The sequence below is a fragment of the Eurypyga helias genome, unplaced genomic scaffold, assembly GCF_000690775.1.
Source record: "Eurypyga helias isolate BGI_N326 unplaced genomic scaffold, ASM69077v1 scaffold3612, whole genome shotgun sequence".
In the NCBI taxonomy this organism is placed as follows: Eukaryota; Metazoa; Chordata; class Aves; order Eurypygiformes; family Eurypygidae; genus Eurypyga; species Eurypyga helias.
In genome coordinates this window covers 569-15,441 of record NW_010237718.1, presented here as the reverse complement: position 1 = coordinate 15,441, position 14,873 = coordinate 569, and the positions used below count along the sequence as shown (strand labels likewise).

The 14,873-nt window shown below is 34.8% G+C and overlaps 1 protein-coding gene across 1 annotated transcript in view; it reads left to right on the top strand.

Moving 5' to 3' along the window:
- Positions 1 to 14,639, top strand: part of LOC104506572 (dynein heavy chain 8, axonemal-like) — a gene marked incomplete at both ends in the record, with an annotated part of 45,805 nt that extends 31,166 nt beyond the window's left edge. The window contains 13 exon segments of the mRNA XM_010147558.1: positions 693 to 865; positions 1,499 to 1,678; positions 4,258 to 4,444; positions 5,925 to 6,011; positions 6,112 to 6,223; positions 6,979 to 7,021; positions 7,023 to 7,107; positions 8,339 to 8,500; positions 9,062 to 9,101; positions 9,290 to 9,472; positions 10,773 to 11,014; positions 11,095 to 11,235; positions 14,402 to 14,639. Coding sequence (XP_010145860.1) covers positions 693 to 865; positions 1,499 to 1,678; positions 4,258 to 4,444; positions 5,925 to 6,011; positions 6,112 to 6,223; positions 6,979 to 7,021; positions 7,023 to 7,107; positions 8,339 to 8,500; positions 9,062 to 9,101; positions 9,290 to 9,472; positions 10,773 to 11,014; positions 11,095 to 11,235; positions 14,402 to 14,639 — 1,873 coding nt within the window.
- Between the last annotated feature and the right edge of the window lie 234 nt (positions 14,640 to 14,873).

The window sequence follows — 14,873 nt, the reverse complement described above, 5'->3', positions numbered from 1 at the left end:
TCTTTTGATTGGCCCATTCTAGAATTACAGCATCAGTGACAACATTGACCATATTTCCTTGTTTCTTCTTTCTGCCTCTTATACTCCCTCGGAGAGTGGTCTGCTGGGATTCTTTTTCTGGTTCCTAAGGAGAGTACATAGAAGGCAAACAAATAAAAAAACCCCTACTAAAGTCAAAAGATAATGCTAATCCTATATTTGACATTTTAATATTTTGCTAAATTGTTTACATTCCTTTATTCTTTGAGGAATGCCATCCCTCAACACTACATATCTCACATATTTTTACTGCTGATGACACGTGATTATTAGCTTTTGTGTAATTTGGCTTCCATGCCTCAGTCAGATCCTTCCTTCATCAGGCCTTTGTTCCAATGTCCTTGGTGGATTTAGCAGTGTGGTGTTTGCTAATTTCACTTGGAGGGTGAGCTGAACTACGAAAGCAATTTAAGATTTATTTGATTAACACAGATGTTGTAATGATCAGATTAAGTGAGGACTTTTTTTAATAACAGTTAACATGCATCAGAACATATTATGTGATGCTTATATATATTTGTTTACTTACATAGGGATTTTGATCTGAGTAATCACTCATTATCCTCATAGAAATTAGCATTTTATCACAGTTATCAAAGACAAAAAACATGGATGCTCAGTTATAATGTATACATTTATTGCTTTCTTTTAAGGTAAAAATGCACATCAAATCACCAACTGATTTTGAATGGTTAAAGCAGTCTAGATTCTATTTTAAAGAGGATTTCTATCATGTCTTGGTATCCATTACAGATGTTGATTTTATTTACCAAAATGAATTTCTGGGTTGCACTGATCGTCTGGTTATAACGCCTCTTACAGACAGGTTAGAAAAACAATTATACATAATGAATACTTTTAATATAGATAGTGCTTATTTAACATATATCTTCAAAGAGGTACATTCTTAATTAAGTGCTGAGTGGTCTAAGTCATTCATGAAAATCTTCTCATACACTTGTTCAGTCATACTCTATTAGAAAAGGTAAAATAGTGTCTTACTAATTTATACACTTAGAGATTTGAATTCCACTTAATTGTGTAATGGGTCATATATCCTTATTCTTTCACGCTTGAGGGTTCAAACAAAGGTAACCTAACCTAATTAAATGTTTACAGGTTAAGATAAGAGCAGAATATGCTCTTTATATCTGTAAAAAGAGTTAATGACAAATTTCTTCTTGTGGTGTGCATTAATTTTTAGCTCATTAATTGTAACTGTAATAAGCTAGTTTAACATCAGATACACTGTTTTGCTTTTATAAGCAATGTTTAAAAGCTGTATTTTATGACTTTTACCACTCTGAACTTCCTACACTCATGAAAATCAATGCAACTGCTTTATGAAGAAGTAATATTTCAACATAAGATCTGTAGAATCTATTGCATAACTCATTGTTATATATAAACACATATGTTTCATATTATTTAATAAATTAATATGAATTAACATTTTTAGGTGCTATAAAACCGTAGCGCAGGCTTTGGGAATGAACATGGGAGGAGCTCCAGCAGGACCAGCTGGAACTGGTAAAACAGAAGCGATGAAAGGCATGGGAAAGGCTCTGGGAAAATATGTAGTAGTCTTGAACTGTTCCGATCAAACGGACTTCAGAGGTTTGGGTTAGAATATTCAAAGGTAAGACTTCTTCATGTAGAATAGAAGAGACCTCCAAAGGTCATTTAGCAGGTGCAGTTGGAATGGGTTGCTCAGGACCTTATTCATGTTGCGTTTTGAGTATCTCCAGGGATGGATGTGCTACAATACTGTGCCCCTGTTCAGGTGTTTGACCACCCTCATGGTAAAACTTTTTTATATTTCCATTGACCTGGAATTGCCCACACTGAAACCTGTGTCCATTGTCTCCTCTTCTACTGCACCTCTGAGAAGAGCTTGGCTCCAATCTCTTAGTGCCTTCTATTAGCTAGTTCTGAACAGCAATAGGCTTTCCCCTTAGTTTTCTCTTCAAGCTCAACAAGTTGCATTCTTTCAGGCTCTCTGTGTTATGTCCTCCACCACTGACCATCAGGGCAGCCATCTGCTAGACTCATGCAAGTGTATCAATGTCTTTCCTCTATTGGTAACCCCCAAGCTGGACATAGTACTCCAGCTGCTTTCTCACAAGTGTAAAGTAGAGGCAAACAGTGATTTTTCTCAGTCTTCCAGCTACACTCTTGCCCAATATGCAGTCGGCTTCCTTTCTACAAGGGCATAAATTATAATTCATGCTCAATTAGTTGTTAAGCAGAACACCAGGTCATTTTCTGCCAAATCGCTCAGTGCTCATCACAGCATTGAGCCTGTACTGCTGCATGGAGCTATTCTGTTCCAGATAAAGGACTTGAACTTCATGAGGTTTCAGTTCACTCATTGGTCAGAGTTATGGTATTATATTTATTGAGAAGCAAGGAGTGAAACGATTTATTTCTTTGTTTATTTATTTATTAGCAAGCAAATAATTGGGGCATAAAAGTGTCTAAAGCTGTGGATTTATAAACATATTGTCCCTTTGAAAGTCAAGCTATTCAACTTTAAAAAAAAAAAAAAAAAGAAAGAAAATCCTTGGGTCCATGACAGAATGCCTTTAAAATTATTTAGCCTTAACTGTGTAACAGTAACATACCATGAATGCATTGGTTGAAATTTTCACTTTTAAATAGCTATCATTCCGTATACATGAAAGAAAATTACTGCCTCCTGGCACTTAAATATAATTTTGAAAACAAATCCTGCTACAAATTTTCTCATAAAAAGTTGTCAAAGGAGCATGTTGTGGCTTAGCCCCAGTTAGAAAGTAAGCAGCACACAGCTGCTCACGCACCTTCCCCCCTTCCTCAGTTGGATGGGGAAGAGAATCGGAGGAAAAAGATAAGAGAACTCATGGGTTGAGATAAGAATATTTTAATAATTGAAAATAGATTAAATAAAATAATGGTAGTACTACCATGTAATGAAAACACTACTACTAATGCTAATCATATGTAATAAAAACAACAAAAAAATATGTATAAAACTGCTCACCACCAACTGAATGATGTCCAGTCAGTCCCCAGGCAGCCATTACCTCTCCTGGACAACTCACCCAAGTTAATATACCAATCATGATGTTGGATGGCATGAAATATCCCTTTGGTCAGCTGTCCAGGTTGTGTCGTCTATACAAGAAGTTGGGAGGACAGGGGTAGTATGGGAAACTGAAAAAGTCCTTAGTTTAATATAAACATTGCTTAACAACAACTAAAAATTATCAGTAAGTTTTCAACATTCTTAGCACAATTTCAAAACATAGCCTCATACTAGCTACTGTGAAAAAATTAACTCTATCCCAGCCAAAACCAGCACAGAACAGCAATTCTCTTAGTTGCTAATAAATACATTGCTTTTTTAAACTGAAATTGGGCAACTGTGAAATTAATCCTTTATGTAAATGTTATTGTTATTGATATAGTGCTTGTTATTGATATAGTGCTTCTAGATTTCTCTTTTCATTTAAATTTCTTTCTCTATCTTCCTCTCTTTCTTTCATAGACAAGTTCACACAGACCATTGTCCACCATTTGTTGTTAATATCCTGTACCATTACATGAAAAACTTGTAGTTTAGCGTGGACTTAAAATGGTAATCGTTATGCTCAGACATATATGCTCTAAGATTAATATTTTCTGTCTTGTGAGATTCAGTGTTTTATTTAAATCCCACTAAATGATTTAATTTTAAATTTTAATTTTATGATTTACGAGAGGTGAGTACAAAGTAATTGAAAAGCATTGTGAAGACTGAAACACCCAACTGAAAATACAAAGCTTGAGATTTTTTTGTTGTAATGTTTAGGGCTAGTTTTTTCTAGCTCTGTCACTTCTTTTTTTTTTTGGTTAATATAATAAAATACAGCTTTTTACAAACAATTGAATTGCTGCATTGGAATAAAAGGCTACATTCAAAGAAAGATCTGGAAGAAAGATTTGCCAAATGCCCTAAAATATCAAAAGATGTCTTCTGATTTTGATTCACTTTTAAGCATTTTTTTAAAATTAACTAATATTAATTTAGATTGACATGGAAATAGTCAGGTGGTTTGGAGGAAGAAAAGCCTTGTCTACAGGGCAATAAATAAAACTAATCTTATTTAATTATTTGAAGGAGAAGTACTCTAGTTCAGATATTTCAAATATGCGTGAAGAATAACAGATAATTTTTTTTCCTGTCCCTATTTTAAGTCTTGCGCAGTCTGGATCTTGGGGATGTTTTGATGAATTCAGCCGAATTGAGTTGCCTGTCTTGTCAGTAGCAGCACAGCAAATCTATATTATTTTAACAGCAAGAAAAGAAAGAAAAAAGCAGTTCATTTTTTCTGATGGAGACTGTGTAGATTTAAATCCAGAGTTTGGAATTTTCCTAACAATGGTAAATGTCATAATAATTCCAGAGAAGTGACAAATTATACTATATACAAGTTAATTAAATGACAAGGTAAAAATAACCAAACTAATAAAATGTTGCTGTTGCTATACAGTTAGATTAAACTACTGGAACACAAATAATCTGATTAGTAATTAATTACATGCCTTCATTTTTACTTTAAGACTGTTGAAAAGGTTCATAATTACGTCCCTTCATTACTGTATTGCAATTCACTATGTAGACTAAAAGTTTGGCCAAACTTCCAGAATTCTCTGTGCTCATTGTGAGGACTGAAATACTAATATACTTTACTACCTTAGCTTGAAATGCTTTAACAGTATTGGTGAGAAAGGTACTGTAGGAAAAAAAAAAAACAAAACCAACCTGAAACAACATTCACTTAAAACAGTAGATATAAGAAAGACATTTTTCAAAGATATATGTCTTGTCTAATGTGTATTTTACATGGATATAAAAAAAGAATTCTTTAGCTGATTTACTGGAGACATGTGTGATGATTCTGAAATAAACTACCCTCCTTATACTGTGATGACAACAGGTCTTTTCAAACCTGTGCAAAAAATTACCAGATCCTTTCATTTTTTGATAGATGATGTGCCTAAACTGATGAATACAATACTCGATGTTGACTTCTGGCCTTCTTTGACAAATGGACCCATCCTGCTCTGTGTGTCAAACCTGAAATCAGTGTGGGGTTATGACAGAACTATGCTTCTCACGTCATGAAGTTTTTATGGGTGGTGTCTGAGATCCCTTGTTCCCTTTCTTATAATGACTACTTGTGAAAAAGACTTGCAACATATATAGATCCCACAGTTAGGTCCCAGAACTGAATGGATAAACTGTGCAAAGAAGATATGCAAGACATTATGTATAATCCTACACCAGTTACCAGCCACTACCCAAGGGAGAAGCACAAACTCCTGGATTTAGAATATTAAATTTCAGAGTATGCTAACTTGTTGCCATTGGATTCCTGAGGCTTCATAGCACTAATTCCTGTAATCTCATGAGCAGGGAATTCTGTTGTGTATGTTTCCTAATGCCAAGACAGATTACAATGCAAGATAATTTTATGGAAAATTAAAATCTTTGCTGTGTGTTTGACTGCAGGATAATAACTGAGGTGGTCATACTTTTTGACTGCTTCTAATTTCTTAAATGCCACCTGTTTGATGTCAGTGTTATTCATGTTTGCCAAAAGCTTCTAGGAATATTCTATTAGTCAAACTTTCTTGGTCATTAAGATTTTCTTTTATATGATTTTGTTGTAAAGATTTCATGTTTAATTTTGTTTACTGTGTTATTTTTGAAGTTGTTTCTTCACATTTTAATCATCATTCGACAAGTTCTAACTCTGAACAGATCTAGGTATTTATGCATAAATTTACTTTTACTGAACAATAAAAAGAATGTTATTTTGACTGTTGTAAATAATAATGCAGTATGTTTTCTTATATAGAATCCTGGATATACTGGATGACAAGAACTACCAGAAAATCTCAAAATTCAGTTTAGAACTGTTGCAATGATTGTTCCAGATAGAGAGGTACAATTCCTGACAGCTGAAAGAAAAAAAAAATGTGTTTTACTTTGTTTAACTATCTTCAGAAAACTAATGGAATTTCTAATAAAAAATTTTATTTCAGATAATTATAAGAGTTAAGCTTGCAAGTTACGAATTTATTGATAATGTGGTCTTGTCTCAGAAATTCTTCCTTCTTTATAAACTCTGCGAGGAGCAGCTCACTAAGCAGATACTGTTATGTATGCCCTTCCTCTTTTCCTTCATATTATACAATACAACCCCTTTGGGTTTGGTTTGTGCAGGTAGTTTTTGAAGCATCACTTTTATGTTTTTTACAAAATACTGAAGTAGTTTAAATATACAAATAGGTCTGTAAAATTTTTTAACAAATAGCTGTGTTAATTCATGTATATGTAGTCACATACACACATTTATTCAATTGTTACAGAATGAAAGTTTGTAGTTGCAAGTGCATAAGTGCCTAAACATGTCAGCTGGGTAAAAATTAACCCAATAATGTAATTTTTTTTCTGTAAGAATTATCTAGGACTAGACAAAGTAGTTAGAAATTGGAAACCATAGAAGCAAGATCTGAAGTTAATTTAAATTGCCCTTCTCCCCATAGCACTGCTTTGATCTGAGATCTTGGCTTTAAGCTGCCTTGGTTGAAAAGACCTAGTCTGGAATGGAAAAACAATTATTTTAAAACCCTGCTATAGACAGCTACAAAATAATTGCTCTATGGCATTACAAATGGCGAAGCCAATTAAATTCAAATCAGAAAAGAAAAACCTTACAACCTCCTCCCAATTTCTTGAAAATAACTTTCATTTATTTTAATAGAATAATTCCTAAACAACAGCAGCAGTTTCTATTTTAGCTGCCTTTTCCAGGGAGGATAACTATACTATAAAATATGAAAGTAAGATTTGATATACTGATGAAATAAAACTTGTTACTGCTACATAAACTTTTTTCCACTAGGTGGATTATGACTTTGGTCTGAGGAATATCCTTTCAGTACTGAGGACTCGGGTCACAAAAGAGGACAAGGCCAAATGAAAGTGAATTAAGTATTGTTATGAGAGGACTAAGAGATATGAATCTTTCTAAGCTGGTAAGAATCTAATTTAATATTTTAGCACCATGTATAAGCAAGTCTACTACATATTTCATGTGGTTTTGTAGAAAATTAGAAAAAAATTCCAAACATCCTTTTATTTAAAAATTGAAACATTATCATAACCATCATATTATCATTAAACAACAATGAGAGTCTATTAGACTTGGAAACACTGCTCAGGGGGCAAAGGTTCAAATTGGTTAATAGTGGCTTAGCTGTGGGTGTGACATTTTATGTACTGACTTATGTACAGACTACTGTTGTACCATAAGTAAACTGAATAATTTGAGTATGCACTAAATTAGATATTTAATGATTCCTTCCAGAGAGGATATTCTTTCCAATATACGCTACAAGTGTTTTACACATCAATTTTACAAATAGATTCCAGTGTCTACTCAGTGGGAAATTTCTTTCAGTGTTGAATTTATTTCTCACATGGCATATGGATGATGTCTTCAAAATGCTATATTTGTAGCGATCTGTGTTGTTGGCTGGTGGTGTTTTAAACACAAGCATCTGTATTTAGAAAATACATTCTTGTTGTTTATTATTTTAAAAGAGATTCATTTTGGGTTGAGAACATGCTTTGGATAACCCTATGTGCTGGATTTGGCTGGGATGGAGTTAATTTTCTTCACAGTACTGGTATGGGGCTGTGTTTTGTATTTATGCTGGAAACAGTGTTGATAACACAGGGGTGTTTTAGTTATTGCTGAGCAATGCTTACACAGAATCAAGGCCTTTTTGGCCTCTCACACCATCTCACCAGTGAGTGGGCTGGGGGTGCACAAGAAGTTGGGAAGGGACACAGAAGGGACAGCTGACTCCAACTGGCCAAAGGGACATTCCATACCATATGACATCATGCTCAGTATATAAAGCTGAGGGAAGAAGAAGAAGGAAAGAGACAGATTTGGAGTGATGGCATTTGTCTTCCCAAGTATCTGTTACGTGTGATGGAGCCCAGCTTTCCTGGAGGTCACTGAACATGCTCGCTGACGTGAAGTAGTGAATGAATTGTCAGTTTACTTTGTGTGTGCAGCTTTTGCTTTACCTGTTAAACTGTCTTATCTCAACCGATGAGTTTTCTCACTTTTACTCTTCCAATTCTCTCCTGCATCCTCCTGTGAGAGTGAGTGAGCAGCTGTGTGGTGTTTAGTTGCTAGCTGGAGTTAAACCATGACACCGTGCTTTAAGCACTTAATAAATTTTTTTGTTTCAGATAGATGAAGATGAGCCTTTGTTTCTCAGTCTTATCAATGATCTCTTTCCGGGGTTACAGTTGGACAGTAGTAGCTATGCTGAGCTTCAGGCTGCAGTAGCTAATCAGGTTGAAGAAGCAGGATTGATTAACCATCCACCATGGAATCCTAAGCTTAATCAGGTAAAACTTTTTTTCTGAAACTATTTTAACAAATAGGAGTCAGAGCATCATGTTGGTAGCTAAACCACTGTCTCACTCAAGGACCTGTGCTTCTAATATGGGAAAAACTTAGTGTTGTGTGTACACAACACTAAGGAAGACCAATCCAAGGACTTACATTTTTATTTCCCTAAATTATCCAAAATAATTAAAAAAACCCCAAAAAACAACAACCCAAAAAACCACAAAACCCCCCTCAAAAAAACACAAAAAACAACCCACTTTAAAGCATGCTATTAACCCAGCTTTTCCCAGATATGGTAGTGCCTCTGAGTTATCTGAAAGAAGCAGTAAGGCACCTACACGGGTCTCTGAACAAGAGTTTCTTGGACTAGGGTAGCGACAGTAGGGCATAAGAAGGATTAGGAGGCCTTTAGAAGGCCAAAACAGTAAATAAAGAGTGAAAAGAAACATAGCCAGGGCACAACTCCTGCTAAGTAGGAGGATAGTGCTAGAAGACCTTTATAAGAGCAAAGAAAAATGGAGGGGGTATGTATTTCTGACTTAGATATGTTTCTGTAGTGGAAAAGAGTCTTCAGGGTGCATTTGAGCGGACATTGTAGTAAATAAAGGTTTTTCTCACACAAGTTTTGAGAACCTATACTCTGGTTGGGTAATCTGTATTCAGCTGAAAGAGTTAAAGGATGTATAGAACATATATGTCTTTGCATGTGTTATGACAAGCTTATGGAAACCTATAACAAGGTTAAGCATGAAAGTGAACATGAATGTAGGTACTATAAATGAAAGAAATGGTCATAACTACATTAATGAGAGCACTGACAGAATGTGGCCAATCTCATAGAGAAATGCGGATGAACCCCAAAGCTATTACTGCTCCTCAGATGTTTGGAAAACTAGATGCTGCAACTAATGATTGGACAGATGGAATCTTTTCTGCATTGTGGAGGAAAACACTGAAAGCTAAAAAGGGTATGTAAATACTTTGTGTGTGGTATCATAAAAATACTGCTTAGATGATATGTTGAAAAATGCATCTTGAATTTGCTAAGTTCCTTCTTGAGAGAAACTATAGAGAACATAGATAAGGTTGCAGTTCACTTCTCAAGAAAAAGCAACAGTTTAAAAATGTGTTATTTCAGCAGTGAATTTGCACTAAAAAATAGTTAATTTCCTTGCCACTTCATTTCTACAATCCAGATGTGTTACTTGGAAACTGACAAATTATCATTTAGATTTATTTGTACTAGTTGCACTAGCTTTGAAAGAAAGTTGATTTTTTTTTTTCCCTGTGGTTTTTCATATGTTGATTACTCATATTTATATGTCACTATTTTAGGAATAGAACACTGAAATTCCTTTTTACAGTAATTCAATTGTATCTGTAAAATTAAAATTATATGTATAAAAGGAAATTTTCTAAGGAACCTTCCTAGAAAGAGGTTTGAATGTTGATTTTTTTATACTGGACATGTCTATATTTTCTCTGTTGGAAATTTTCTACATTCAAAACAAAGCCAGAATTTAAAAATTTGATTGCCAAAATTTAGGTTTTTTCCTCTATATTTATGTTTGAAAGTAAAAGAAAAACAAACAGATTTTCTATTAGTGATGATAGTTTTCATTAATTTAAATAGGGTCTGGGAATATTAAACACCTTATTTTAGCAACAAAATGCTAAATTCCCCATCCCGCCCTGTGCTGCTCAGGAGGGGGAGGTGAGGGGAAGAAGAAGGAAGAGCTAGATTATGTGGGGAGGAAGAAGTTGAGCCTGGAGAAAGACAAGGAGGTGGGGGAAAGGTCTTGTAGTTTTCTTGTCTGTTTGTCATCATCCAAGTCTATGTTAGTTGGCAGTAAATCAATTTTCCTCAAGTTGAGTCTGTTCTGCCCGTGACAGTAGTTGGTAAGTAATCTCCCTGTCTTTGCCTCAACTCACAAGGATTTTCATCTTATTTTCTCCATCTGTTCTGTTGAGGAGGGGGAATGAGTGGGGAGCAGTGTCTGTCTGACAACCAGACAAGGTAATCTCAGCAGAGACACTCAGCAGTATAAAGATATGCTTGTGCCCTCATTTGCTATTAATTGTTTCAAAAATAATTCTTTAACCAAATATGTAATTTACACAGTAATGAGATTGATTAATGAATTGCAGAAATTACAACAAATAAAATATACTTTTTTATATTTTTAAGTGCTAGACCATCTTTTGTAAACTTTTGTTGCTCTTCCAGCATGGTGATATGAACTATACCTCTTCTGATTATTTTTCCAGGTGAAAATGTGTTTCTGATATTAGATGGTCCTGTAGATGCAATCTGGATTGAGAATTTAAATTCAGTTTTGGATGATAACAAGACCCTCACTCTAGCAAATGGAGATGGAATTCCTATGTCTCCTACATGTAAACTGTTGTTGGAGCTCCACAACATTGAGAATGCCTCTCCAGCAACAGTTTCTCAAATGGGTATGGTCTACATCAGTTCTTCTGCCCTCAGCTGGAGACCAATATTGCAAGTAAGATTATTATCACTGGCTACTCCTGACTTTACCTTTTCATACATCTTATACAGAAAAATATTGTGGGGTTTTTTCAGGCATGGTTGAAAAAGCGTTCTTCTCAAGAAGCTGAAGTTTTACAGAGTTTGTATGATAGAATCTTTGAACCAGCATATATGTATATGAAACTAAACCTTAATCCAAAAATGGAGCTTCTGGTATGTAACTATATTATACAGGTAAAACGGATACTGCGTAAATCTGTATGAATTTACTGACTGTAGTAAACGTGCAGAAATAACAAAGAGAACATTTGATAGCAAAAATATTTAATTTGCAAAGATTTTTTCCTAAAAAAGAAAACCTCAAAGTCAATGTTTGTTTCTTAGGCAATATAAGAGGAACTGTTAGAGATGTGTAGAAGTAAACTTCTCTTTATCATTTCACATGTAGGCTAGTCTTCTGTTGACTGGAATTTGCAGGCTTCAGTAAGTTTTCAGAAACATATGTTTAATAAGTTAGTGGTGTCATTCCTGTTCTTTTAATATCAAATTGTGGTAAGGATCAGACTAACCCTACTGGTATTGTCAGGAGAGAGACTAAAGAATAATTCTCTTTTTATCTCTGTGATCCTGTTAGTCCGCTTTTCCAAGGTCAATGTAGTAATTTTTGCCTGTCCCTTTCTATCAATTGGAATTCTACCTTGAGTGGAGTCCAAACTTTATCAGTGATTTATTAATAATAAGATTATGTGTTTTGCATACTTTACAAGACTGTCTGCCCTACACTTTGTCCACGGCTGATTTGTTTGAGTCTATTGTCATCTGCAGATTCTAACTCTCCAGATTTTCCACTTGTCCCTCTAACACCAGTTTTATATTGACACTCTTGTAACAAGTTCAGTAGTGCCTTTGAATAAGAAGGAAGAGAAGATAATATTTTCGTTAATACTTCAATTTAATATTACAGTAGTCCATTTGCATCCAGTACCTCTTTGCTGTTCATTAGGCAGTTAGCTTCAGATTTTCAACAGTCTGAAGTATTTTGCTGCACATTAATTCCCACACTGCATGCTACAGAGATTAACTGCAGTATCAAATGGAATTAGGGTTTCTACAGAATTGATGTCCACAGGCAGGAACTGTGCAACTGCCAGTTTATGAAGATAAACAAGATGGACATACTATGCACAAAATTTTTAGAGAAAAATATTATTTTTTTAGTCTACTTTTGTTAACTGTCAAAACTCTGACTGAATTGATGTTTTCTTCATGGGAGACTTTTTCTGGGACTAGAAGTTTCTATGCTTTTGATTAGGGCTTGTTAGAAAGTGTGAGCAAGTCAGTGTTCTACTCATACTTTTTGGTCAGGGAAATATTTCTCCAATTTAACCTATATTGAATATTTCTTCCTGCAAATTAAAATCTCCAGTAAGCTTCTGTCACAGGTGTGACAGAGCCAATAACCCTTAGTGGATCTTCATGTTGGGATTTACCCAACAGCCAGTGAGGCGAAAGCTTTTACCCTACTTAATAATTTCACAGATTCTCCCCGGCTTCCCTTCTCCAGTGTTACAGTCACTTAGTCTTGGTTTCTCTTCACAGTAAGGATTTCATTCTTTGTGTGGGAAGGTAAGGAAAAAAGTTATGTTGGTTTCTGTGCTGTGCAGCTGCTTACAGCTATCAAGACTGAGCATTACTTGGCAAGATTTCTTTGCATCATCCAGTGTTTGTCTACGTGCATCTCTCTGATATCTAGGATCACCCACCATTTCCAGGATCTTTTCTTCAATAGGATCTTCACCTCCTTCACCCACCACCTTGGGACCCTTCTTCTCCAAGACCACTTCTTTTGTGGCCCCTTCTTTACTGCATCACCTTTCCTTTCCAGAAACTTAAGATCCCAGTTTTGCCATAAATGGTCTATGTGCAGAACATTGTAACTTGTCAACTTCCTGGATGGTGGGTCTGCCTTATGCCTCTTTATTAACTATGGGATTCAGGATGTGCCATTTTGGTTTAGATCACACGTTTTCAAAATTTAAAACTATCTCAAACTAGTTGCATCTAGCAGATAGCAGGCTTGTACTTGAGTTCTAAAGTTCAGTTTTGAATATTCACCCACACATGCCCACGTGCCAAATTATCTGCTGTTAACATTCACAGTTTAAGTTGTTTTTCATCTAGAAGAACTTAATAATTGTTTTATATAAAAACTGATCTCACCTTTGCTTCCTCCTTATAATTTCCACTGACGTTCTAACTGTATATATTCTAGTATTGTTCTGCATGATTTTTTCTGTTGTTTTTACTTATAAGTTTTTCTTTTGGCTGATTACCATCCTCTAGCCCAACTCATTAGGAGGTCAAATATAATGTATTTTAATAGATTCAACACAGATTTTGTTAAAGTTTATCCTGCCTTACAAGCCTGTTGGAAAAGTCAATAATCTAATTGATATGGTCTGCATGAAGGAACAAAGTTGTTCAACAAAGTTCTTTACCAGGGATTTACCTGGAAGATAAGCAGTCATAGCAGAAGATAGGAGGTTAATTTCTAGATAAATAACTGAATAGAAGATTAGAAATGTGTGATTGGAGTATCAGTTCTTAGGAAGGACAGGGGTTACTACTGGTCCTGAGGTACATTTTCTGGGACCAATGCTGTTTAAAATATTCATAAACACTTTGGAAAAGTTTTAGGTGAAGAAGTTTAACAATGATACTAAATTATTCAGGGTAGTAAGGACAAAACAGGTAACCATGAAGAACTGTAGACAGACTTTATGAGACTGAATAAATAGGTAATAAAATGGGAAATGAAATTCAGTGAAGGTAAGCATGACGGGTTTCACACAGGGAAAAAACAAACTGTTCAATGCCATGAACAGCAAACCTATGGAACATCTTGCCAAAGGAGTTATAGATGATAAAAGTTTGTGTAGGTTCAAGACCAGTCTCAATATTTTCAGGGTGGAAAAATCCAGAGGGGATTACTAAACCCAGAAAGACTGTATTTGGTTCAGAAAGCCCTAAACTAAAGGAAATACTAGCAGGAAGCACTACCCCCAGTACCACCACAAGTCAAGAGAATTTTTAATTTGTTTTTACTCCTGAGTATCCAGTTTTGTTCAGTATTGCAGATAAGGTGCTGGACAAGCTGAAGTATTAATCTGATTTGTTTCAACCATTTGTGTGATTTTAGAAGTCAGGGTCTGTTTGTTTGTTTTCTTTATTTTCTTGGGTTTTTACTTCTGAATTTTATGTTATTCTTTGGTAACCTGTATTCATTTTCAAATTATGATTAAATTTTGAATACATATAAATAATGCATGTGCATATCCATATAAAAACAAAAAGTGGTTATGTAATATTTTCTTTACATAATATTTTAAAATCTTTTCAGTCTATTAATCTTCTGGAGGGTTTGATTCCATCGAAGGAAGAAGGTGGTTTATCAACTATATTTCATCTGCATAAATTGTTCTGCTTTGCAATAATGTGGAGTTTAGGTGCCCTTCTGGAATTGGACAGTAAAGACAAACTTGAAGCCTTCATTAGAGCTCATGATAACAAATTAGACTTACCAGAAATCTCTCCTGGCACCAGTCAAACAATGTACGAGTTCTATGTTACTGATTATGGTAAGAAAAAGTCCTAACATTCTTTTTTATACTAGCATTTTAAAGCAGAGTATAGATTCTTTGAAATTTAAGATTACTCCTTCAGTCAATATTTTGCAGCCATATGAGCAGAGTTTTTTGCCTACAGTATAGTAGCAACACAGATTCTGTATGCAGTGCTTCGGTGAATGTGGGAAGTCAGAAACAAGGATAGAATGGTCATTGATAACATTTTATTATTTCTTTTGGTTTTAA